This window comes from Lissotriton vulgaris, chromosome 2_1 (assembly GCF_964263255.1).
Source record: "Lissotriton vulgaris chromosome 2_1, aLisVul1.2, whole genome shotgun sequence".
Lineage (NCBI taxonomy): Eukaryota > Metazoa > Chordata > Amphibia > Caudata > Salamandridae > Lissotriton > Lissotriton vulgaris.
Genome location: NC_141687.1, coordinates 679,706,732 through 679,734,178, shown reverse-complemented (window position 1 = coordinate 679,734,178; position 27,447 = coordinate 679,706,732). Strand labels below are relative to the sequence as shown.

General features: G+C 43.3%; 1 protein-coding gene across 2 annotated transcripts in view; it reads right to left on the bottom strand.

The window, feature by feature from the left end:
* SPON1 (spondin 1) overlaps positions 1 to 27,447 on the bottom strand; it is a 1,234,287-nt gene that overhangs the window by 847,408 nt on the left and 359,432 nt on the right. For both annotated transcript variants that reach the window (XM_086955876.1, XM_086955877.1), the window contains exon 4: positions 4,537 to 4,610. In XM_086955876.1, the coding sequence (XP_086812002.1) occupies positions 4,537 to 4,610 (74 nt within the window). The remainder of the gene's footprint in view (positions 1 to 4,536; positions 4,611 to 27,447) is intronic.

Below are 27,447 nucleotides of genomic sequence, written 5' to 3'. Positions count from 1 at the left end.
GCGAAATGGGGCGGTAATTTTTGAGTTCGGTGGGGTCCGCTGTGGGTTTTTTCAGAAGGGCGGTGAGTTCAGCATGTTTCCAGTTTTCCGGGAAGGTGGCGGAGTTGAAGGAGCAGTTGATGACGTCTCGGAGGTGCGGTGCTATGACGGAGTCAGCTTTGTTGAAGATGTGGTGAGGACATGGGTCTGTGGGGGATCCTGAGTGGATGGAGTTCATCAGGCGGATGGTGTCCTCAGTGGACATTGGGTTCCAGTCGTTAAGGGTGTTCAAGGGGGGGGAGAATGTTCAGCATATGGTTGGGTGGGTTGGTCTCCGGGTTGGTTGTCGAAGCTGTTGTGGATGTCTGCAATCTTGTTGTGGAAGAATGAGGCTAGGGAGTCGCAGAGGGCTTGAGAGGGGGTGATGTCGTTGGAGTTGGCCGAGGGATTGGAAAATTCCTTGACGATGTTGAAAAGTTCCTTGCTGTTGTGGGCGTTGTTGTCAAGTCGATCCTTGAATGCTGTTTTCTTGGCCTTTCGGATTAGTTGGTGGTGAGTGTGGGTGGCGTTTTTGAAGGCGTCCTTGGTGCTAGTGGTTGGGTCTTTTTTCCAGGCCTTTTCAAGGGAGCGGCAGAGTTTCTTGGACTTCTTAAGATCATCGTTGAACCATGAGGCCTTCTTGTTGCCAGGTTTGCTTTGACGTTTTTTCAGTGGTGCTAGGGTGTCGGCGGTGTTGGATAACCATAGGGTGAGGTTGGCGGCGGCTTGGTTTGGGTTAGAAGAGTGGGCTGGGGTGTTTAGAAGGAGCGATGAGGAGATCTGGTCGGTGGTGATTTTGTTCCAGTTTCTTTGCAGAGTTGGTTGGAGGTGGTTGGTGGGTTTTGGCTTGTTGTAGGTGAAGTGAACGCAGCTGTGGTCAGTCCAGAGGAGATCCGTAGTGTGGCTGAAGGAGACATGATTGCTGGAGGTGAAGATGGGGTCGAGTGTGTGACCTGCGATGTGGGTGGGGGAAGTGACCAGTTGTTTGAGTCCGAGGTTGGCGAGGTTGTCCAAGAGGGTGGTGGTGTTGCGGTCGTTGATCTTTTCGAGGTGAAAGTTGAGGTCTCCCAGAAGGATGTAGTCTTTGGAGGGGAGCGCGTGTGGAGTGATGAAGTCCGTGATGTCTTCACTGAATTTTGCGCGGGGTCCTGGTGGTCTGTAGAGGAGGGTGCCTCTGAGTGTGGTCTTGGGGTCGATGTGGATCTGGAAGTGAAGGTGTTCGGAGTTGGTGAGGTTGGCGTCAGAGCTGGTTGATATGCGGATTGATTTCTTATGGACGATAGCGATTCCTCCTCCTGTGTGGCCGGTGCGGTCTTTGCGAGTGATCTTATAGTCTTCAGGGATGGCAATGGTGATGTCTGGGGCGGAGGAAGCGTTCATCCATGTTTCCGTTAGGAAGGCGATGTCTGGAGAGATGGTGTCTAGTAGATTCCATAGCTCAATGGCGTGTCTGTGGACCGAGCGGGTGTTGAGAAGGATGCATTGTAGGTGGGTGGGGTCGGGAATCTGTGGTGTGGTCGTAGCGGAGATGTTGTCGTTGCCACTGAATTTGCAGGAGTAGCAGGAGAAAGGTCCATGGGTGTGTCCAGGAGCTGCTTGGACGCAGTTGGGGGCGCGACCGGGGTTAAGGGCTAGGAGGGTGGCGGCATCGTAGGTAATGCGGGAGGTCTGGGAGGGACGGGGGCCAGGGGGTCTGGCGCTGGGCGCGGTCCAGGGGCGGACGGGCGTAGACGGGCTTACCTTTGGCGCACCTTCGGCGCGAATGGGGCGCGGTCGCTGCGCGTAAACGCTGCGCGCAGGAGCAACTGTCATATATGGAAAGTGGAGGGGGAGGGGCGAGGGCGGCTCAGCTGGGAGGCGGGGCGGGCAACGTAGGAGGACAATAACAACAAAATGGAGGCGGAGGGGTCAGCACGGCAAGAGCGCCTGGGGGAGAACGCGACTACAGCAAGGAATAAGCGCTAGCAATTGTGATATGCTAATAAGCAAAGCGGCAGTCAGAGGCAAATAGCAGTTAAAAGATTATAACCAGTTTCCGTGAAAATGCGCTGCACAATGATATCAGAAACGGCAATAAGGTTGCGCTGGCGGTTTAACAATGTTAATACAAATAAGCAAAGCGGCAGTCAAAAGGTAATAGGTTGCAAGCAGTTTCAAATGCGCTGCACAACGATACCACAACGATACCACAGGGGAGCGACCACTCGGCACCGAAGCGAAGAGTGAGTCACAGCGCTTCCAGGTGTGGGAGCGCTGTTTGTAGTTTGTGGGAGGGCGGCTCAGCTGGGAGGTGGGGCGGGCAACGTAGGAGGACAATAACAACAAAATGGAGGCGGAGGGGTCAGCACGGCAAGAGCGCCTGGGGGAGAACGCGACTACAGCAAGGAATAAGCGCTAGCAATTGTGATATGCTAATAAGCAAAGCGGCAGTCAGAGGCAAATAGCAGTTAAAAGATTATAACCAGTTTCCGTGAAAATGTGCTGCACAATGATATCAGAAACGGCAATAAGGTTGCGCTGGCGGTTTAACAATGTTAATACAAATAAGCAAAGCGGCAGTCAAAAGGTAATAGGTTGCAAGCAGTTTCAAATGCGCTGCACAACGATACCACAACGATACCACAGGGGAGCGACCACTCGGGAATGGAATGAACCAGGGAGAAGAGGGCACTGAGGTATGCTTCAGAAAATATGGGTGACCACTTGCAACAGTTTAGATGCTAAATGGAACTGAGGCTACTTTTGATATATTATTGAAGTAAGTGGGTGTGTGTCATGTATCAGAATGTTTAAGGTATATTGGAAAACAATGTGAAAGGTTTATATGTTAGAAAATGATAACTTTGTATTTACACAGTGCTTTACTAGTTAGTATAACATGTTTAAACTATAATAAATTGTCTTTCTGAATGACTCAAGGGCTTTTTATATATCTTGTTTACAAACTTCAGCCATCACTGTATATCATGTTTACAAATTCAAATCGGTGCGTGCCATAGGGATATAAAATGTTACTTATGATAATTAACAATTTAGTCCAAAATTGGTAATAAAATGCTATAACATTCACAACTTTATACAAATCCGTTTAATTTTTATACACTAATGGCAATGTGTGACAAATAGATTCTTAAGCCCCTATCAAGCTATGAAAGCAGAACACTTCTTCAGAGCTTTTTTGTCTTCCTTTTCTCATGTTTCGGAAGATAATTTGTCATCTGAAATTTCATGTGTCCTCAAAGGAGAAAACATATTTTAAACAGTCTTCTATATATAGTAGTGATCCTTGCTAAAGTACAAGTGCTCCCTGTGTAAATTGTGATTGGTTATCCATGATTGGCATATTTGATTTACCGGTAAGTCTCTAGTAAATTGCACTGAGTGTTCCAGGGCCTGTAAATGAAAAGCTACCAGTAGGCTAGCAGCACTGGTTGAGCCACCCACATGAGTAGCCCTGTAAATGTGTCTCAGACTTACCTCTGCAGTGTTTTTGAGCGCAGTTGTATTCTGCCATGTTGACTTGGCAAGTGCACCCACTTGCAACTTTAAAATATCTTATACATTTATCATTTTAAAATAGAGCAGCAAATTGCTGTTCATTAGACGTTCTTATGACACTGTGAGTGGAAAATGAGCATAGGTGAATATATAGGTAAATATAACGATGCATGTAAAATGGCACGAGGTGTATTCAACAGACTGAGCATACTGTTTCTATAAATATGATATAGATTAACTAAATGTGTACTGCTCTAACAAATAAATAAAAAACGTAAAATTAAACATCCATTACTTTCGTATAACATTTTTACTGTGCCATAACACGCATGCTGTGGGCACCTGGACGTGTATTATGGACAGTAATTAAAACCCTACTCTGGAGGAACAGAATGAGAAACAAAGACCTTATTTATCTATGCTGTATGGGGTTTATGTACATTAGTGTCTTGATCTTGGGAGCTTCAAAGCGTTAAAAAATAAATAAAATTACCAATTATTTTACAGGCAGTCACATACTGGAACATTTTCTGTACCACAGAGTATAATGAATCTTAGATTGAAACATTTTAGACAGAATACAAAAAAAAGAAGGGGTTTAACAAAAAATACATACTGTACTTTCATCATATGTTGGATGTAGTTACCATTCTGCAAAGAAATCCTGGTCTCCACCAGTAGGAGCCCCCACTATGAGATTTAGGCCTTATGTTATTCCCGACTGCCAATAATATCATATTTTGGAAGGAAATATATATTTCCTACGCATACATCTTGTTTTTTAAAATATACTTGACGTTCATACTGGATAAGGACACCTATTATGAAGAAATGTTGATGGCTTAAAATGTTTATCTATTCCCAACAGTAATCATTATCTTCAACGTTGCCCCAGAAAAAGCAGGCAAAGTTGTTATTCTAAAATATGTTTTCATCATTTAATGAGCTTTCTTGCAGGAGTATATAACATTTGCTAAATAAATGCGCGTCTCTTCTTTTTCGAACAATAGATGACCTTACCTTGTTCACAGAGTCTCTTGGTAAGGGAGCCGTCATCTTGAAAATAAATAATCCTTTTCTGCACAATGCTTGCCCTGCAAAGAAAGGAACATGAAGCACTTAATTGGTTTTCTTCATCTCAAAGATGGAGACCAGCTGAACTTATTAGAGTGCATCTTCTCCACATTGTGGACGCACAGTACTAATGCTTTTGTTGTGTGTCCTTACTGTTCCTAACCTTCATTTATACAATGGTACACAGTTTATTAATGCCATACCCCACTAGTTATGCCCACCTCCATGGAATACTGATGGTAAGGGGACATAAACACCATTCCAAATAAACTGAGACCTACTTTTTCACTCAAAACGAAGTTATCCCCTCTCCCATCATGCATTTACCCTGCTTTAAGAGGCAACGTTCCCCCATCTAGTAAACAAAAATGAGATGCCACATAGGCGATTCCTTCCGTTTTTTCTTTAGACACATTTAACTTAATGCAGAAGCAACACTATGCTGCTGTTACATATTGTGTTACCAGACTGGTGATAGGCTCCTGATAATTTGCATATAATAATACCCATTTTTGCCATATTCTGCAAAAGTAGGAGCACAATTTATTTAGACCCATCCATCCTGGAGGTTGCCTGAAACGGTGCAAAGAGGTCCCTTCAAAAGTTTCAGTTCTTTCTTTAACCCCTTCGCTGCTGCGGCAATTCTGCCGCAGCACTAGGGGGGGTGGGGGGGGGCCGAGCGGCGCTCGCATGCTCGTGACGGAGCCGCGGTTGCGCTGTGCAATAGAACGCGCCGCGCAGGCCCGAAATCAGCGCCGCACAGGCGCGGCGGCAGGGCCATGACGGAACCGCTCCGTCATGAGCACAGCGCAACCGCGGCTCATGACGGAGCGGCTCCGTCATGAGCATACAAGGGGTTAACAAAACGGAATGACACTATTATTAAATGTAAAGTTTGCCTTCATAGCTCAGAAAGAAAAAATGCACATTGTCTTGTTTAACTTCACACCGATTACTTCATTGAAAAGAGTATGCTTCAAGTCACAATTAATGTGAAAATCAGGGAATATTGCAATTGCAAAATATGTCATTTACTCCTGAAGGAACAGCACTGCATATATTCAAGGTCAAGTATTGGTAATAGTGCAGCACAAAGTATCACTTGTTGGTATCATGGCTGTGCCAGGGATAATCTCAAGTTGTACGCTTGCTACTGTATGTTGAGAAATAAGTCTCAATTGTTGTTTGTATGGTTTTCTTAAACATAACTTATATTTTAGTTGGGAAGCAAATACTATGTGCAACTTTGTAGCCAATCAACTAAAGGTCTGGCCCAGGGTGTGTTCAAGAGGACACCTTTATGGGAGATAGACGGGTGAAATACAGGTTTTTTAGTGTTGCATTTAGAAAAGATGGTAGTGGATGGGGAGAGCATTTAGGGAACAAATTATCAGGAACACTAAGGCAAAGCTGGTTTGTTGTAAACACTACCAGTGCCGATGCCCACATTGAAATTAGGCAGCTGTAGCGATTTAAACTGCTTGTGTATTGCTTTCATATCATATGCATACACCTATACAACAAAATATGCTGGCTGCCTAGGCCAATGTTATTTTTAGCCATCTGAGGGTAACACTAAGGGAAGAGAAATTAGTTTCCTTCCAGATAAGTGGGGAAATGGTCTGTTTTCCGAGTTCCCCAACAGCGCACTACTGTCCCAATCTGTATCATTTATTGAAGCCTGGTCTTTCAGCTGAAGGTGATCCTCGTGAAAGCCCCCATGCCAAGCCAAGGAAACCTTTGAATGCACCCTTCACATGCATGCTTAAGCCTTCTAAATGCTGTTATAATTTCTGTTGGAGATTGGCCTATAACCAGTGGCGTAATAGTTCTGAATTGTCATTTAAAGCTGGCAGACACAGGAGGAGTCACCACAATAGCATGCAATATGCCGCCTTAATTTATTGATGTGTTACCAACAACCCAGCTTCTGTTCAATATGGTCCTGTGATCACATTAACAAAGTTTCCTATTGGTGGAGGCTCAACCCATCATCAACGAGGCTTAATTAATGCATTATCCAAGCTATTATATGTAGAGAGGCTTAGATGATAACTATAATATTATTTGAACTGCATTTGGATCAAGGACGACATTCTAAAGTTTTTTTTAAATTGCAGATTGGTGGGTGACCATGGGTGGGAACTATGATGTCATTTAGTCAACAATTTTTGCTTAAGTTCTTGAGCGTTGCATTATATACTTGTACACTACCTGCAGTACCATGCGACATGGATTAGGCTTGATACAAAGATTTTGTCCATGCCCTGTGTCTAATATCTGTGACTGCAGGGCCCACTGGCCATGTCTTTTGTATAATGAACTAAGGGCATTTCCTTTGGCCTTACGTTGATCATGGACCTGCTGTGGAGCCAAACATCGTAGGACAGCTATGAACAACAGTGAAGCTTATAATGTTCATACCCTTCCATAAAGATTCACAAACGGTTAGTGGAATTCAAACAATGCCCAAAAGGTGTTACTTTTTCTTTTATTAACAGTGACATTTTCCAATCCTTGTGGGTGACATCTTGGTATCCTTATTGGTGGATAATGCTCACTGTACACCCATCTGGTCCAAGAAAAGCTTTTGTGAAATTAATTCCTTGGATAGGGCTGGTGGTCTATTGATCTTAAAATAGCAGCAACAATTATCATTTTCAGCTTCGGGATGTCGAACAGATTTTAACATCAGCTTAATATTGTTAGGTCTATGAAACAACACTTTTAATTGATAAACACAAATCTGAACTTAACTGAATATTTGACCAGATTTGAAGATCGGTGAAATTTTTTACACTGAACAGAAAATGTACATGAAGCAAATTGGAGTCTCTAGTTGATAGAGGTATGCACAGAGTCCAAGCAGGGAGCACCAATATAGTCTGATATACACCATAAATTAACCTGTGCTTACCCTCTGGTAGTAATTTAAGAGCAAACGTATAAAGCATTTGTGGAACACTTTTTACAGTCCAACAGTGAAAACACCACACCAAATAATCACAATAGGTTAGGAACATACCCCCAGATGCATCAACAAACCAATTTGCGATTCCTTAATAGCGAAAAATACCGATTCGCTATTAAGGAATTGTAAAATGGAATGCATCAAGAAATCACTTAAAAAATAGCGATTTCTTAGAATTCCTTAATTGCGAGTCGCAAATTGTGAGTCGCAGTTAAGGAAGGCCCATAGGAATAAATGGGAAGACAATCTCAATTTGTGATTCGCAATTAGCGATTTGCAGAGTGAGATTGCGGTTTCAAGGGTGCAGGGGTGTCCAAAGGACACCCTGTTGCACCCCTGAAATTGATATGTGCACATATGTTGCGCACACACATGCCCTTAGGGCATGTGTGTGCGCACATGGAACTTTGAAAAATGCACTTTAGTGCATTTTTCAACGTTTTTGCAAATTACCACGAAGTTGTACTTCATGGTAATTTTCGGGCCCTATTAGCGAATTCGCTATTTTAAACACTTTCATGCATTGCATTTAAGGAATCTCAAATTGAGATTCCTTAAATGCAAATAATCGCAATTTAGCGATTTCTAAAATTGCGATTTTTGCATTTAGGACGATGCATCCCAAATGCAAAAATACCGCTCGCAAAGGGCCAGATTCTCAGATTCTGGCCCTTTGCGAGCGGATTTTTGTTTGATGAATCTGGCCCATAGAGCTTAATCTAGGGAACAAAACGAGACCAACAAGACCAACATGTCGAAAGTCCAATAAGTAGAACCAGAGTTATGAATTTTTTAAGATTACATTGAAATATACAGTTTAAAAGCATAAAGCGCCAACCAGGGACATCTGGTCGCATTGGACCGGGTCAAATCTTAAAAGTCAAGCTAACCACGATGGAGCATGGAACAGCAGAGGAAAACCCACCTCCAAGAGCCCAGAAAGCGATTGGCATCACTTGACGCAGTAGGACCAACAGATGTCAGAGTCCGGGTGCTGGCTGGAAGGTTGTAGGCAGTCTTTGATGTCCCTGAGACTGTAGAACAGGAGTAAAACAGGAAAGTCATTTGAGTCACATATTTTTGGGAATGTAGATATTCAAGTCCAGTCCTTCTCAACACCAGGCAAGAGGCAGCAGACAGAAGGGCAGGCACAGCTGAGCAGAAGTCCAGCAAATCCAGCAGAGTGTCAGTCCTTTCAGCGGCACAGCAGTCCTTCCTGGCACAGTGTCCTCAGGTCCAAAGTGTACTGAGTTGGTGGGGTCAAGGGTCCAGTACTTATACAAAGTTGTGCCTTTGAATTGGAGGAATCTTCAAAGAGAGGCCTCTTGAAGTATTCAAGGTCTCTGCCCTTCCCGCCCTTGTACCAGACTCACTACAGGGGAGTATGCAGCTCTTTGTGTGTCAAGAAGCCTTATAAATTGTTAAAGCATGTGATTTAAAATAGATTATGTTTCTTTGGGGATCAGCAGGTAAAATATTATGCATTTCAGGTTCTATTTCTTAAATTTCTACACATGTGCAGGCATTACTGCAGTAAATGGTTAAAGAACAGATGATAGTGGCATCAAATAACATCAATGCTGTAGATTCTTCTTTAATGGATGATTTAAATATTGATCATCCACAAAGAATATTGGATCGGTTCTGCTGACAAAGCAACTAGGTCAAGGTCAAAGGTGTAGAGTTGCTTATGTTTAGAAATGCTAAGAAGGGCTTTGTGGACTTTATCACTGCTAATCAGTGCTGAAGTGCCTGTATTCACTCCCTAAAACATGGTAACATTGAATTTCACCTGATTGGCATATTTACTTTACTTATAAGTTACTAGTAAAGTGGTATACTATATATCCAGAGCCTGTAAATTAAATGCTACTAATGGGCCTACAGAACATATTCTGACACTCACTTTAGGAGCCCCTTAAATCATGTCGTAGGTCCACCATTGCAGCCTGATTGAAGTTACAAATTGCCAATTCAACTTGGCAATATAACCCCTTTGCCATGCCTTAAACAGCTCTTTTATTTCACGTACATCACACCTAAGGTAGGCATAGATAGCCAATAAAGCAGGGTGCAATGTAATTAAAAGGTTGAACATGTACGTGTAAGTTTTAAATGTGCTTGTAGTGAAAAACTCCAAAATTCGGTTTTCACTACTGTGACACTCCTACCTCTCCCATAGGTAAGTATTTTGTGCTTGATGTCTGAGAACCTGTAATTAAAAATTGTCTTCAATGGTAAGAATAAAAAGTTACAATTTTTAAAATGCAACTTTTAAAAGGCTTTACAGCAATCAAATGATGGACGGAATGTTGACAATGCAAACATTCTCCCCCAGTCAAAAGATCTGAGTTACATCTATTGTTCTTTTGCCCACTACGCCACCCCAGTTTGGACCCTGCCATATGCAAACAAGTCTTGACCCTGTGCCCATGGGAACAGTCCAGACCGAACTGCCAGGCCAGGTCCTCCCTGGACTGGAAACAAGCATCCTGGGACCGGTTTCAGGGTATGTCACCCTTCTTCAGCAAGGCTAGCCTAAATCCAGTGGCACAGTGAGCAAGGGACCCACGTCTGGGCATACCCATCCAACTTAGTGCAAAAAGTGTTACAGCAAACAAATGATGGACGGAATGCTGACAATGCAAACATTCTCCCCTAATCAAAAAATCTGGGTTAAATCCATAGTTCTTTATCCCACTACGCCACCCCAGCTTGGACCCAGCCATATGCAAACCAGTCTTGAACCTGTGCCCAAGGGAACAGTCCAGACCGAACTGCCAGGCCAGGTCCTCCCTGGACTGTAAACAAGCATCCTGGGGCCGGTTTCAGGGTATGTCACCCTTCTTCAGCCAAGCTATCTTAAATCCAGTGGCACAGTGAGCAAGGAACCCACGTCTGGGCATACCCATCCAACTTAGTGCAAAAAGTGTTACAGCAAACAAATGATGGACGGAATGCTGACAATGCAAACATTCTCCCCTAATCAAAAAATCTGGGTTAAATCCATAGTTCTTTTTCCCACTACGCCACCCCAGCTTGGACCCAGCCATATGCAAATCAGTCTTGAACCTGTGCCCCATGGGAACAGTCCAGACCGAACTGCCAGGCCAGGTCCTCCCTGGACTGGAAACAAGCATCCTGGGACCGGTTTCAGGATATGTCACCCTTCTTCAAAAAGTTGGCATTTACCTTCCCTAACTATGTGGTGCTTAACGCCTGTTCCTGGGTCACATGACTGGGTGTAGTTGGCAGTTGGACTTTATTTATTCCTCCAGGCAGCCATGTAATAGAGGGATTACACGTGCCAGGAAAGCTCCACTTGCAACAGAATAGGCTGTACTCCGCCTTCACACAAAGGTCTTGTCAGCACTGCATTGTTCAGGCAACCAGCATGGATCCAAGGCAGGGGAGGCTTGAAATCTGAAGTAATTCAAAGGGAATGCCCTAGAAACTTCTCCAACTTCAAAGGAGGCACCAGGTATAAAAATTGGACCCTCAGACCCACTCTTGACTTCACTTTCTGGACCTGTAGATGGACTCTCAGAAACTACTTGCTGCTATGGCTTGCTGTGTACTTCAGAAGACAGCCTTGCTGCACATGAAAGGGTTGCTTAGCATCTTGAAGTTTGCCTGGAACTTTCTGCTGGACTACCAGAGTGACTCCAAAGGCTAGTTGCCTAGCCTCCTGATCAGAGACTCAGGGACAGAAAATGATCCAATCATCTAGAACCTGCAACTGGACTCAGTCTGAGTGAGTCCTAACTTCACATGTGGTGCCGCTCCACTCCTGGACCTCAGGTAATGGTGCCAAAGGTGCCCAGATAACCAAAAGCCAATTTTGTTTGGCTAAAATAAAAAGTTCTCTGAGAACCGAGTGGAGACCGGGACAAACCTGCTTGTCTATCCACCCAAGGTGCACCGCTGGTCAGCCTGACTTTGCTGCAAATCCCACTACATTCTTCTCCATAGCAGCAAATCCTGTTCAGCAGTCCACAGCGTAGCCAGTCTCATGAAACTTACATTGGTTACAGCTTCATCATACTGCAGATATTTTTTTTAAAAGGTGAATCAATCCAAACAAACGGCTCTCCCTTCTCTGGCACCTCCTGCAGCCTTGGCCCTCTGAGCTTGACTGTCTCAGAATATTTTCTTCATAACTTCTTCCATGTTCGAAATAAGAACCAACCGGGACCAATTCACTCTTTGCTTTCAATCGGCGTTTCATTTCAGTCTGCCATATGTACACTTAAAAATTCACACCCCTAGCACTACTAAGTGTTTTTTTTTGTTTTAGTGTGAACTAATTTTTTAAGATTTACTAAAATTTTCTAAATTAGATTGGGATTTTTTTTGTGCTGTGTTTTCACTTTATTACTGTTTGTGTGCTGTACAAATACTTTACACATTAAGCCTGACTGCTTTGTACCACGCTACAAGAGGGTTAAGCATAGGTTAATTTAATTACTTTTGTGGTTCACCCTTAAAAGGTTTGTGGTCATTGCTTCAGCAGGGTTAACAACCCACTCAACCAACAACCCAATTTCTCACATGCGCATGATGAAGTCCCAAACTAGCAGCGTGCTGTCAGAATCATTGTCCTTTTAGGAAAATTGCCAATTTCTTCAGAGACCAATGTGATACTAAGATAGATTCCCAACATTTGTTCTGTTGATAGCAGCTTGTCATTATGGTTACCTATGACCAACAGCAAGTTCACTACTCCATAAATGAAATACTGAACCAGATCTGTTTCTTCTAATCGTGAACGTGTTTTCAATCAATTCTAGTGATTATGTATTCACTTGATTTTTAAGCAGTCCATGAAAACGAAGAACAATAGCAACATTTATCATATCTTTGTGTTTCCTCTCAAAACAGATTGTTCTTACTGTATGATGGCATAAACTTTGGAAACTCAGACTCTACCATAGTGTACCTTGAAATGCCTAAAGTTCCTAGAAATTGGTTCTTTGAATTTTCACAGAACTGTGGAAATGTTTTTTTCTACTAGTGAAGAAACATGCTTAATTTAGCTTTGTTTCAGTTAGCACAAATAGACAGTACTAGGCTGCAGTTTTCTGACGTTCACTGCCAGAGTGTCATATGCCCTACTGAACTATTTGAGAAATACTCTTACATTTCTTCCAGAAAATAGTAGGAAGGGCATTATCCATGCCATAATGTCCTCAAAACTAGACTATGCAAACATTCTTCTCCCTGGCTCTCCTCAGGAGCTGATAAACAGATTAAAGAGGGTACAGAGCGCACACGGCTGCCTGTCTGGTGTTTAACATCTCACTTCACCTCTCAATTTGCAAGGTTTTGAGATCCCTTCATTGGCTACTTGTGAGCCAAAGAATAAGATTTAAAACCCTCCTATTTACGTTTGCACCAAACAGCTCCCTCCAGCATTCAAAACAAGATTAAAAAAAATACCAACCTCACAGAAATCTTCACTCTACTGAGCATCCCTTGGATACACAAAGAGGGAGGCTGGGCTTTTTCTTTCCTGGCCCCAAAGTTTTTGGAAATCCCTGCCCAACCATCTGCAAAGTATTTCCATAGAGGCTATTTTTAAGGCTCACTTAAAGTCCCACCTTTTCAAAGAAATCTGACACTCCTCTGATGTTGCCCCTTCTTCTTTTCTGTAATTATTAGGCTTTGTCTTTTAATCTCTTGCTTCTTTGCAACTAGCACCAGGACACTCCGGTTGGAGTAGCTACCGCGTGCTACAAAAACATTTCATTCATTCATTCATGTTTAAATGTTGTGCACAATAATGTTTGCCATTTTCTTTCCAGAAAATCATTGAAATTCAAGGTGCAATGTATATTTTCCCCAGCTTCTTTGGTCTAAGTGATGTGATTGAAACTTTTTAAGGGTATGAGCTAAATCTTCTGCAACTCCACTGGCTCCCTATCAAAAAGAGAATCACCTTCAAGCTCCTCACACATGCCTACAAGGCTCTACTCAACGCAGGACCAGAATGTCAGAAACAACTCCTTGCTTTTCACATACCTGCCAGACAACTACGCTCCACCCACTCACCCTGGTCTCTGTACCACGGATCCACAAGACCAGAACCAGAGGAAGATCCTTCTCCTACCTGGCTGTCAAGACCTGGAACACCATGCCCCTCCACCTCAGGCAATCTGTGTTGTTGATCCAGTCCAAGAAGGACCTCATGACCTGGCTCTTCGATGGAAATTCCACACCCAGACTTATCAACAGTTCACCCCCCAGCACCTCGAGACCCTCATGGGTGAGTAGCCTCACTTTACAAACCCCTGACTGATTGATTGAGGTCCATTCTTATGGCTGTGCACTATAGTTCCTCAAATTCAGTTTTGTTTCTGTGTAACTAATGGTTAAGTGGGTTAATATCCAATTAAATCATTTTAAAGTAGATGTTGTTTGGGTGGTTTGGAAACTAACATTCTGATTAGTTTACTGGGCAAGTAGTTTTTTGTATTACCTTTTTATGTTACATCTTTCTATAAATTATGTGCTGTCTTCGTCTAAAACCTTATGCTGAGATATATGTTCCACAAAACTGTACACTCAACTGACGTAACATTGTACCGTAGGCACTCATATCACATCTCACTGGACTGTACCCAACTTCCTGATTGCAGACAGATGCACCTAACACTCTGATTGCAGCTACATCTTAATTTGCAGTGGATGACCTCAGGAGTGTAAATTATGTTAAGTACGCAATATTTCACTTGTGCAAAAATATCCTTTGGTACCTGCACCCCTGGTACTAAATACCTGGATGTGCACCTCTGAGTGTGAGGTCTTTTTGAGGCTATACGAGATTAGCAGAAGAAGGGATTACATCAGCCTTGACAGTTCTGAGCTACACAAAGCAAAATGTAGGCTTATATCATATCCTTTACAGTACAGGGTAACAAGAGGCTAAATGAACAACAGCTTATGTCAGGTCAGTTTAGTTCAGTTTATCATTGTTCAATTTAAAATAATCAAATATAAAAGATACAGGGAAAAAAACAAGGTAACAAGAGGCTAAATGAACAACATCTTATGTCAGTTCAGTTTAGTTCAGTTTATCATTGTTCAATTTAAAATAATAAAAGATACAGGAAAAAAAACAATACATATAAAATCATCAATAAATTCAGTCTGGATCCGATAGTCTCCTGGTTCAGACTGCCCCAAACAGGAAATAGGCAACATGATAGCAGAAATAAACATTAGGTAACAATTGAGGATAGTATAGTTTGTTTTTAAAGACATTTTTTATTGACTACCAGAAACAGACATATTAACAATAGCCATAATTAACTAAGTCACAGAGAGAATCTAATCTAAGCTAATCTAAACCACAAAATAATACCCCAAATAAAAGTACTAGTTTAACTTGTTCAAAATGAATTTTCTTCATCAAGGGTCAGATAAATTTACTTCTTTAAGGGCTATAAATAAAACAAAACATAATAATGAAGGGTTTCATGTCAAGAGACCATGTCACATGGACAAGGAGTTAAGTCAGAGTCTTTGACCGTGCCCCTCTGGATTGTCAACAGGCTGTGGGCAAGATACATTATAAATCATGTCAGAAGAAAGCAATGGTGGTTAGAAGTTGTAAAAGAGGGGTATGGCTCTATAGCCTGGGGGTTTTTAACCATAAAGAATTACCCAACCAGAGGCCAGAGGTTTAGTCATAGCTCCCATTTCTCTTTCTGATTGTTTCCAGATGTGAAAGGCTTCGGTTGTCCATTTTAAGTCTGCCTGGGTGATAGAGCTAGGGCAGTGACAAACGTCAAGGCTTAAAGCTCTGCTCTACCTATCTGACACATTGTATGGCAATAACATGATCAAGCCACAACAATCCTCCATGAATAATTAGGTCACCTTAGTTTCAGGTTTAAACCACACATTCAGACATATTTACAGTGGTTGGAGTTGTAACACATCTGAAATATAGGACATTCTCAGTTGTTAATGAACAATAACGAAGCAACACTGATATAACATGGAATCTTCTAAGAATGTTTTTTTCCGCACTCTGTATCAAAGTGTGCTGTGGTGTAACGCCAAGCATCACAACCATATGACAAAATTGAGCGTTACATATTCTAATCATAGCGCCAATGGATTTGTGGCCTAATCTCCTTGTAATTTTTCTGTTACAGTAAAGGTGTCCAATTAAGCGTCAAGTCAAACAATATTCGCAATAAGAAAATAACTCCACTTTACTGATAGGGGTGCCTTTGACATTAAAATGTTCCTGCATTTAGTACCGTCAGGGCGGATTACCATAACGTGGGACTTTTTGGCGTTAGTGCTTTGATCCAGGCTTGTCCATGAAGTCAACATGGAGCCTAAAGGTGCAATACACGAGTGGCAATTCTAGAAAGATCACCTCCCCGTACATCAATACAGCGCACACCTCCTCGAACACCAGCCCACTCTCCCACCTGCATACGAACTCCCTGGTCAGCCATTCTCCTCGGTCGGCCGCCCCCACCTCCACCATCTACCCCACGATGACCCCTCGCCGCACACTCCATTCACCCTTCACCCACCTCCCCTCCAAACCTATCCCCTACCCATCTGGTTGACGCACTCACTTAACACGTCACAAGCCTCAACCCTTCAGTACTGTTATTAATTGCCTGATTATTCACATGTTGGACTTTGTAGCCTTTTACCTGCGCTATTTCATACACAGGTTGGCTTTGTAGCCACTTATTTGTACCATTTATACTATGTGACCTATTGTTCCACCTGTCTGACTATGCTCCCCCAGGTACTTCTCTTGTAAAGCGCTCTGATATCTGCAAGGATCTTGTCCGCGCTATATAAAACTTTCAAAATAAATAAATAAATAAACATCTCGGTAGAGCAGAGCTGCTAAAGAATGCTTACCCATAACCGGCATTTCCTTACCTTGTTTAACTAAAATTGATTCAAGGTGGTTAATACATAGAATAAATAAAAAAAAGGAGCTCAAATGCAGCCTTGTCAGATGCACCTTTTCAGACAAAAATGCTGAGTGTATTCATAACCTTCACCATATTTTACTGAGGCTGAAAGACTGTGGTGCAAATCCCTCAGTAAACAGATGATATCCCCCAAGGAACCCAATGTAGTCCAAAGTTTGTCGGTTCACTCCATCGAAGGCTGACTCAAGAGATTCATAAAGGCCTGGTGAAGTGATCCTTTTTTAGCCACAGTGTATTTTGAAGTGAGCAGATATAGGTTAAGACATTGATCCACAGCCCTATGACCAGCTCTAAATCGACATTGCATATCACACTAAACGTTATTTCCCTTCACCCATAGTTGAAAGTGATTTAAGACCACTTGTTCAAGAATTCTCACATCAGAGTCAAACAAGGAGATAGTTCAATAACAACACGCTTCTTCCTGACAGCTGTTTTTTAACCCGACAACTGTTTTCTGACATGTTATGTTATGTTATGTTAAAAAATTTGTACCGCGCACGTACACCAAGACGGTTTCTTGGCGCTCATAACAGACATAACTAGCCAGGGCAGGAAGTATTACTCAAAGGCCGCCTTAAAGAGGTAAGTTTTCAAGGTTTTTCGGAACAGTTCGTAAGAGGGACAATGGCGAAAGGAAGAAGGGAGGGAGTTCCAGAAAGTAGGGCCTAAAAAAGAAAAGCGTAGGCCGCCGTGTTTTTTGCGGCGGTTCAATGGGATGCATAGAAGATTGTCAGCAGAAGATCGTAGATTGCGAGTTGGGAGGTATCGCTTGAGTTTAGAGGAGATGAACTCAGGGGCGTGATTGTGAAGGGATTTGAATAAGGTGCATCCGAGTTTGAAGGAGCACCGTTTAGCCACAGGGAGCCAATGAAGGCTCCTCAAAAGGGGGGAAACATGCTGGTGTTTGGGTTGGTGAAACACCAGGCGGGTGGCCTGGTTCTGGATTAACTGAAGTTTTTGAAGCTGGTAGGCAGGGATCCCCGCATACAAGATATTAGCAAAGTCAACCCTGGAGATGACCAAAGCCAATATAGCTAGTATGAGTGCTTCTCTGGTTAGAAATCTACAGATCTTGCGGATCCTGCGCAGCTGGAAAAAGCAGGATGATGTTACTGCTGAGATCTGAGGTTTCATAGATAGATCCTCAGAGATGATCACTCCTAGGCTTTTCACAGAGCTGACCGGGCGAGGAGGGGAGCCAAGGGAAGGGGGCCAGTAATTATCATCCCATGGGTTGGTAGGGCCACCCACCAGAACAAGTTCCGTTTTAGACGGATTCAACTTGAGCTGGCTGTGAGCCATCCAGTCAGAGATGAGTAGCATTGTGGTTTGGGTGTTAAGGCGAGAAGAAGGTGAAGTGTCCAGAGGGAAAATCAATTGCAAATCGTCTGCATATTTATATATTGTGGCTGGGAAATGACGAAGGGAAGCCATGAGTGGTTGCATATAAAGATTGAAGAGAAGAGGGGAAAGAGCTGAGCCCTGGGGAACACCACAAGTGAGGGGGGTAAAAGGAGCAGAGAAGGTGGAGAGGTGGACTGCCTGGGATCGGCCTTGCAAGAAGGATCGAACCCAATCAAGGGCGACGCCTCGGATGCCGGCGTTGCTGACACGGTCGATCAAAATGGTATGATCGACCGTGTCAAAAGCCGCCGATAGATCTAACAGTACAAGGGCCTGGGGGATATTGTTGTCGGCGCCAGTTCTAAGTGTGTCCATTACTGCCGCAATCACCATCTCTGTGGAATGCAGTGGGCGAAAACCAGCCTGTTTGGGGTCGAGGAAAGAAGATGTTTCCATAAAGGTACTCAGACACTTGGTTACGTAAGTCTCCAAGATCTTTCCTAAGAAAGGGAGGAGAGAAATAGGTCTATAATTGCTCATCACAAGAGGGTCTGCGCTGGGTTTTTTCAAGATAGGTAGCACTATGGCCTGCTTAAAAGCCTCTGGAACAACTCCTGATGTTAAGGAGGAGTTGAGAAGGGCCAGGGCGGGATCGGGGCAGAGCCTAAAGATTTCTTTGAAAATATGTGGGGGGCAGCAGTCCTTGGGGGAGCCAGAACTGACTTTATGGAGAAGGCTGTGAAATTCAGTGATGGAAATGGGAGGGAAAGTATGGAATTTCTGGGCGTTTTCAGAGGGGAGGAGAAATGATTTGGAAGGGGAAGGTGGAGAGATATTGTTTTTAATTGTGGAAATCTTGTCCTGAAAGAAGGCATTGAGCTCATCACACAAAGCCTGGGTGGGAACGGGCGGGAGGGTAATGCGATCGGGGAGGGAGAGCTCATTGACAATCGAAAAGATGTCCTTGGCTTTTGAAGCCGACTCCAGGATTTTACGTGAAAAGTAGGAAGTCTTTGCCTCTAGTATGGAAGATTTATATTTATTTAGTAAGGTCGTAAATTCAGTCTTGAGTACGGGATCGTACTTGTGACGCCAGCGACGTTCAGCCTGGCGGAGGGCTAGCTTGTCAAGTTTCAGCTGGTCAGTGAACCATCGCTGGGCGTCATGGGGGCGTGAGATTTTGATAGTCTTTAGAGGAGCTACAGCGTCGGCAGCTGCCTTCAACCAAAGCTCAAGAGAGGAGGCTTGGTGAGAGACAGATTCAGAAGCTGGTGGAACTGAGGCTGCCAGAAGAGAATGAAGTGTAGTCATATTGGCGTTCTTCCAGTTGCGGGCCGTGATGCCAGCAGGGCGCGAAGGGCGGTGAAAACTGGGAAGGTCGACAGAGAGGGAGATAAGGTAGTGTTCTGACCAGGTACAAGGGGTGATCAGTGGAGGCGAGAAGTCGAGGTTGGCCACCCAGACCTGGTCAAGTATATGACCCTTGCAGTGGGTGGGAGTAGAAATCAGTTGCTGGCAGTTCAAGCTAGTAAGGGTTTCAGAGAACAGTTCAGACAGTCGGCTTTCTTGGGGGTCGGAAGGCCAGTAATTAAAATCGCCCAGGATGAGAATTCTGGAATGGTTTATAAGAAGCTGGGAGAGAAGTTCCCCGACTGATAGAGCGAAGGAAGGCATGTAGGTGGGGGATCTGTACATGAGAACACAGATGAGGGAGGTAGTAATTGAGCGGAGCTGGATGACAAGGGTTTGGGAGTTGGGGATGGGAGTGCAGTCTAAGATGGAAAAAACGTGTTCTTTGCGGATAATGGCTGCGACTCCACCACCAGCTTGCCCCCCAGGACGGTTAACATGTAGGATATAGTAGCCGTTGGGAAGAGCGGCTAGGATATCGGGTACAGAATCTTCTGTCAGCCAAGTCTCGGACAAAAAGAGAATATCAACATTAGTATCGTCTAATAGGCGGTGGATCTCTAGTTGGTGTTTCACCATGGAGCGCGTATTAAGGTAGAGGATCGTTAGGGTACAGGTGGTAGGTGTAGGAGATGGGGAGTTAGCGGGGGCGGGGGAGGGAACAGGTCCGGGCGAGGGAGGGATCACCGTGCAAGGAAAGGTTAAAATCCCACACTCCTGGGCCCTCCTAATGGCCTCAGGGGGCAGAGGAACTGAATGTTGCAGGGAACATAAGTCCGCTGGCGAGTAGTGGAACGTTTGGGCAGGCAGACATGACGATGATCACTTAGCGGCATCTCTACTTTAACAGTTGCATTAAGATGTTGTGTCACAACAGGTGCCCAGATTTTGACATTGGATTTAAAAAGATCACCTGGACCAACCTCTGGACCAGGGGCTTTATTATTAGGCAAGGCAAATATTGCATCCCCTCCTCCAATTGGAATAAAAAATTAATATGTCCATCAGGCAGTAAGGATTTGGATTGCAATCCTGGTTGTTATAAATAGTAGCAAAATGCTTAACCCATACATCAGAAGAAATATGGGGTGACAGCTCTGGGTACTGGGAGCAGTTCAGCCACTGCAGATTCACAATGCTTCAGAACATGACACAATCATTCTTCATGCAGGCTAGAATTAGTTCTTCCCAAGCCTCTATGCATAGCTTTTTTTCCAAGCCTTGAGGGCTAACTTTTAATTTGCCTGATAAGAAGCAATTAGTGCACTATCTCTTGGAGTTTGCTTTATTGACAGCTTTAGTTTACGAAGAACACTGGGTGAATGGAAGGTTATGTTGAAGGGCTCGGCCGGCAAGGCTTTGACTGCTACGCAGATCAATTGATAAGAGGACAGAATCAGATTTTCAGAGGAACCTTCTTATAAAAATGTCACAAACTTATATGCCCAGAGTTAGTTTAATTTACAATTAAATACATCCAGCAAAATCCTGTCCCATTAGCTTCTGAGTTTTGAATTCTGTAGAGTGACAGCGCCATTAAAATTGTGCATCTTCCTATTACAATCCAATTCCCAAATCCAATTCCCACTCAAGCATGGCTGTCTGAGGATTGTGGTCACTACTGTCATCCCATAAAACCTTAATTTCCTAACAGAATGAAGCAAAGTTGAAGCGAACAATACAAAGCCTATTACTGACATATTTCATTTGGCAGTAAAGGTGGAGGTTCTGAAGAGACTCTGAAGGTTGGGCTGTGGTTGGTTAACTACATAGATTAAAATCAGAAATTAATAATTAATTAAGTTCCCAACTTTGGAGGGTTTAAAGTATCAAGGAGCGATACCATCACACTCAAATAAGGTACTATCTAAAATGCTAAAATGGGGCAACTCTGACACAATTGAAGATTAATATCACCAATCAACATAATAAAAACATGGCAATTACACAAACGTTAAAAAAAATCTTAAAAACCTAATAAGATCATGTAAATGACGGTCAGAGGAAAAAGTGGATTTGTATAGATTCAACAATTATAATTTAAGTTTTAAAAAAAGCGTACCAGAACAGCACCACAATTGTGTGAGCCAGTGTCCAATGAAACACATTGACTATTCAACCAAAGAGCAATTAAATTCAAAAGGCCCCCCGAAGCCCTCCCATATGCTGCTGGGAAAGCATGAATAGAACAAATGTGCTGTGTCCATCCAGTGTGAACCTGTTGCCTACCTTCAATGTTACCTGCAGACAGACTATATAAAATCCCTTCAAGGTATTACACCACAGGGAGTCATCCCTTTTCCCCCTAAGACCAGCAATGTTCCCACTTTTAGAAACCCATCCGACGTCAAGACAATGGGTGAACTAGGAGTATCTGGATCAGGTGTGGGGGAGAGTTGCAGTCAGATTTAATAACTGAAGCATAAATAACAAGGCCACTTCCAACACTTCACCCATATTGGTGTTCCTGTGGAATCTTTCTCAGGTCCTGTAAGACGATTCAGCAATGCAAGCTTGTGGTTAAGCCTTCTTGACCCAACTTTAGTTGTCTCTCCATTTTAGTTTTTAGTTCATCATACTGATTACATTGCTTTGCTTTATATGCCTAATAATCACAGCTCATTGTCAGGACTGAGCAGGGTGGCCCTCGACACACACACCAAGTTCCCATCTTTAGAATCAGAAATGGTTATTCAGTGTTACATTCTCTGTGGGGTTGGACACAGAGGCTTGCCAGAACCTTTTGCCAACATTTCCTATCAGATTATAGCACTTGAGTCTTTCTTCCCTGTTGCCACGTTTTGCATGTACTTAGCGTTCTAGTCTTTTCCCCCTTCCCCAGCTGACAGCGGTTTGGTGGTGCGCGAGCAATTTGAAAGCTTCGCACTTCAACCGTCGCGCTGACTGGGAAGCAGCCTATTCTTCAGTCTGCGTACTATCGAGAATCCTGAATCCTGAGAGCTTCGGCTTTTTTGCCTGAAGTCTGTGCAACTCTTCGCTCGCTTTCCAGAATCTCAAGTGAGGAAGGTTCCGGTCCAGTTTCCTGAATCCTGAGAGCTCCGGCAGTTTCTGTCTGAAGTAGTTCTTCTCTTCGCTCGCATTCCAGAACCTCTAGCGAGGAAGTTTCCGGTCCAGTTAAGGTAGCAGTTACCCTTTCTTCTCACTCTCTTACCAGTCAGCGAGAGAGCCGGGGTATGAGAAGTATTTTTTCATATCTCCAGAGAGTTAAGTCTCCTTGTTTCTCAGTTATTTCAAGACATCTGTTCTGAAGATGTTCCCGGTGGTCTGGGTTCAGGACTTCATTTGTAAAGACTTTTCATTGCTCATTTAGAAGCAAGTTTCCAATTTAACGTCACAGCTGTGGGCAGCTATTGAACTGTTGGTGTATTTACCAGTATTCTGCACCAGTTGCCCGCATTCAGAATAAAGAACATTTTCACTTATCTACATGTAAATATAAATATATGTATATATTTGTGCTTACCACCACGTGTGAATTCATCATCCATTTTGGCAATGTACAAGGAGCAAGAGTGAGCAGAGGAGTCTACATTTTTTCATTTCCTACATCTCAATTCTACAAGTTCTTTATTCTACATTAGAGAGAGGCTAAACCCCGCACACATTCAGGTAGGCAAAGGTCTTTGGGGAGGTTAATGTAGAGACAGTCTTAGGATAAGTTTTCTCATTGTTGCCTTGCTTTACAGGAAGTCAACTACAAGAAGAAAGCAGAAGACTTCAGTGTGTGGCAGTCTCTCTTGTTTGTCGTCCCATTCCCCTTTCCCCCGTATCTCAGTGTCCAGCTTAGACTGGGTCCTGGGGTGTAGGGGAATTGGGAGCTAGCATCTCATCTCCTTTGCTGTATCGTTCTTGCGCAGCCACAATTCAAGTACTGCTTCTGACAGATCGAAGTGCCCGCAATTGTTCCGCTTGGACGTTATGGAGGAAGGATTTGATGTCAAGGCCTTGGCTAGCATTCTTGAGGGGTTGCAAAAGCAGTTAAGTGAAACACAAGAGGAGGTTAGAAAATCTAATAGGAAGGTGAGTTATTTGCGGCAAAGAATAGATGAACTCACAGTTAGTCCTAGCCCTAATTTTGGAACACAAAAGTCTCAGACTTTCTCCCCCTTTTCATCTGAATTGACCACACAAGTAGTTCATGCGATGTCTCCCACTATCCCTTTGGCCCCTCCAGAAAGGTTTCAGGGAGAGCCTCACAAGGCACAGGTATTTATTACACAGTGTTCCTTGCATTATCTTTGCAAGCCTATTATCTTTAAAGAAGATCAGTCCAAAATGGCGTTTATGCTGTCTTACTTGGGTGGAGATGTAGCGGCATGGGCAATGCCCATAGTTTCTTCAAATGATCCAATTTGGTACAATTTTGCAGATTTCAAAACAGAGTTTTTACGTATTTTTGACCGAAGAGCAGTTGCGCAGTCCACGGATAATGAACTACTGGAATTGAAGCAAGGAAATCGTGAGTTGGTTGCATACCTCGCGCAGTTTAATAAATTGATAGTAGAAACTAAGTGGCCCGAATCTAAGAGATCAGCCATTTTCTACAGAGGATTGAAGTATGAACTTAAAGATGGTTTGGCTCAGATTCCCAAAAGACCCACGGAAGTATCAGAATTAATTGATTTGGTCCTTCAGATTGATTAACGTCAATCGGAAAGAAAAAGTGAACGAAGGAAGGATATTCGTCAAATTCCCCCAGATTTGATCGCATGCGAACTGATGTTGTAAAAGGCAACTAAGGAGCCATGAATGAAGAATCCATGCAAATTGGCACCATGCGTGGTCCTTTGATTAAAGAAGAAAGAGAGAAAAGTCGTCAGGGAAAATTGTGTACGTACTGTGGGGGTTCGGGCTATTTTGTAAAGGAATGTCCAAAGAAACCCAAGACTAACCAATGGGTAAAAGACAGGCTCCACCAGTAGACGGAGTTGCTATGGTGGGAGCTGCTCAGGAGACAACTCCAGATACTCAATCCTTAGCCATCACCTTACAGTATTCAGCCCCCCATTTGTTAATTACCAGTCAAATTTTCTTTGGTTCAAGTCGCATGGAGGAAGTGGCCATGATGATTGATTCCGGGGTGACTGGAAACTTCTGCGACATTCAATTTGCAAAAAACTCAGGAATACAATTTGTCAGAAAAGAGAAACCAGAACCTGTACGGTCCGTGGACAGAACAACTCTGTCATCTGGTCCCATTATCTGCGACGCAGAAGAAGTCCATTTGGTGGGGCCCTGGAAACATCATAGCTATTTAAATTTCCGCTTAATTGACGCTCCACAGTTCCAATTGATTTTAGGATTGCCATGGCTTACGGAACACAATCCACGGATAGATTGGGCCAAGAGATCTATGGACTTGGATTACAGTTATTGTTTGGAGAATTGTTTTCATCAAGTTCTTGGAGAGAGAAAGGTTACTCCCTCTTCTGTTTGGCAGATTCTTCTCAAATGGTCTGCACTATTGAAGCTCCCAGTATCCCCGATGAGTATTTCGATTTGGAGCAAGTGTTTAGTGAAACAGAAGCTCAAAAACACCCTCCACATCAAGATTATGATTGTCAGATTGAACTGGAACCTGGGGCGAACCTGCCTTGCTGTCGAATTTATGCACTCTCGGAATCTGAGAATGAGCATATGAAAGAGTACCTTGATCAACATTTGGCAAATGGATTTATTCGTCCCTCCCAGTCCCCTGTCTCTTCCCTTTTTTTTATTCCTAAGAAGGATGGGAGTTTAAGGCCGTGCATAGATTATCGTGCACTGAATCTTGTCACAAAAAAAATCAGTATCCTTTGCCATTGATCTCAGAACTTTTGGATCAAGTTAAAGACGCCCAGATTTATACCACATTGGACTTAAGAGGCGCTTCTCACCTAGTAGCAATGGCCTGGGGTGATGAGTGGAAGAGGGCATTCCGCACTTGGTTTGGCCTGTTTGAATATCAGGTCATGCCTTTTGGGTTGTGCAACGCCCCAGCGGCATTTCAACAATTCGTGAATGATGTTCTACGAGAATTCCTGGATCGCTTTGCCGTCATTTATATTGATGATGTGTTGATTTTTTCCAAGAACCGAGAAGAACATGTTTATCATGTGAGACAAATTTTGGAGCGTCTACAAGAAAACCACCTCTTTGTAAAGCTTGAAAAGTGTGTGTTTCATTCTACCAGAGTGGAATTTCTGGGATACATACTCTCACCCGAAGGAGTGTCAATGGATAATTCCAAGGTTAAGGCTATTGAGGATTGGCCAGCTCAAAATCAGTCAAGGAAATACAAAGTTTTTTGGGCTTTACCAATTTTTTATAGAAGTTTCATTCAGAATTTTTCTGACAAGCTGAGTCCGATCACGCGGTTACTAAAGAAGAATGAGAAATTCATCTGGGGATTGGATTCGGAAGAAGCCTTTCAAAATCTGAAGAAAATGTCCATTTCGGCCCCAATCCTTCAGCATCCAGATTTAAGTGAGCCAATTTTTTGTGGAAGCTGACGCTTCCAATCTTGCAATTGGAAGAGTCTTATCCCAGAGGCATAAGAACACCGGTCAACTCCATCCGGTGGAAAACTTTCTGCGGCAGAGATAAATTAATCCATTGCAGACAAAGAGCTTTTGGCAGTGAAGGAAGCATTTCATGAATGTATTATCCCAGGAAGTTGTATGTTATGTTTGTTTTTAGAAAGCCTGTCTTATTATGTAATATGTGCACTCCAGATACTAAAAACTGGCCTTCAGAGGGCAGAGAAGAGCACTTCAGTCATGACTCTCATGGAACCAATGTTGTGTTCTACATGCAGGTCTGCTGAAAATGATCTTCCATCCTGCAGAGAAGAATATCCAGGCTGAATCCCTGTTCCAGCTATCCAGGTATGGGGGCTCAGGTTAATCTAAGCAATCAGGCAGAGGGTGTATCCACTATGCTCTCAGAGTAGGGGTAGTGATTTCTTTGTTTTATCTGCCTAATAATCCCAGCTCATTCTTTCCATGCAAGACTATGATTGTTTCAATAAATATATTGAAAACATTATCCGTATATTTCTTGTATTTAACATAGGCATGCATAGGTAAACACGAAAGGGGTAAGATCTGTTTCCAAAATTCCCTTGGTGATCAGAGTGTCATGTTCTAGGTACCCAATATTATCTGCCTCTTCAGGAAGCGTGAGGCACTGTGGGCTAGCTAAGAATTGGGCATACAGTCTCTGATGGTGTATATCGACTCAGTCCCTGCATTCTGAAACTCTGTCATCGTAATAAGCAGGACTGCCTTTTTTAGTGGGAACTGTATAACAAGCTAGTGTCTGCTCTGAAATCCTATGGTTCACAAGGAAATAGCAAGGCATCACAGAAGAAGTGGTTGGTTGCACCAGAAGCTGGATATGGCAGAGGGAGTTCCTTGTGCCTGGGGACAATAAAAACCATGAAGCTGAATGAAGATGTTGGTGTCTGCCTGGACTGGGGGTTCAATGAACAATGATAGCGCAGAGTGCAGAGTTCAGCACTACTTCTAGATTATGTATTATTTGACTTCCTGGGAGGTTCATTTGCTTTGTCCCAAATATTAATAGCACATCAGGCTGCATTTTCTGTGCAAGAATGAAAACATTTGGGTTGTTTTTGTGTTTTTTTCAAGCTATCTTGATCTCATGGCCACCAAATCTGCTGCCACTTAGTTGTTGCGGATGATAGAACTTGTGTCACAGTGACATTCATGCCCCCCGGCTTCATGCGTTGAACGTATGTGGGAGAAATTATCTGATTTACTGTGTGGGTGGAAACACTGCAAGGAAGTGGTAAAAGAGTAGGGCCCTGTAGCAGAATCAGATGTTATCTGGCTATTTGCTTGATTGGTCTACATCACCTTTTGGACTTGGGTTTCTATTTGGTGCCGATCATCTGTGTGATTCCTGACAATGTTTAATGGACACAGTACAAAAACGAGTTAGGTTAAGAATCTCTAAAATGTCAAGGCCTCACCTGGAGCTGGCCAATCTGGAATGTGTTTCTTATCAAAGGAGGGAAGAGGAGGTAACGTCCATTCAGTTCCCCTGAATATGTACCGTAATAATCACCAAAGAGAATGGACACTTGTATCTACAATAACCAATGGTTATTTCTTGATCACCCTCATAGAC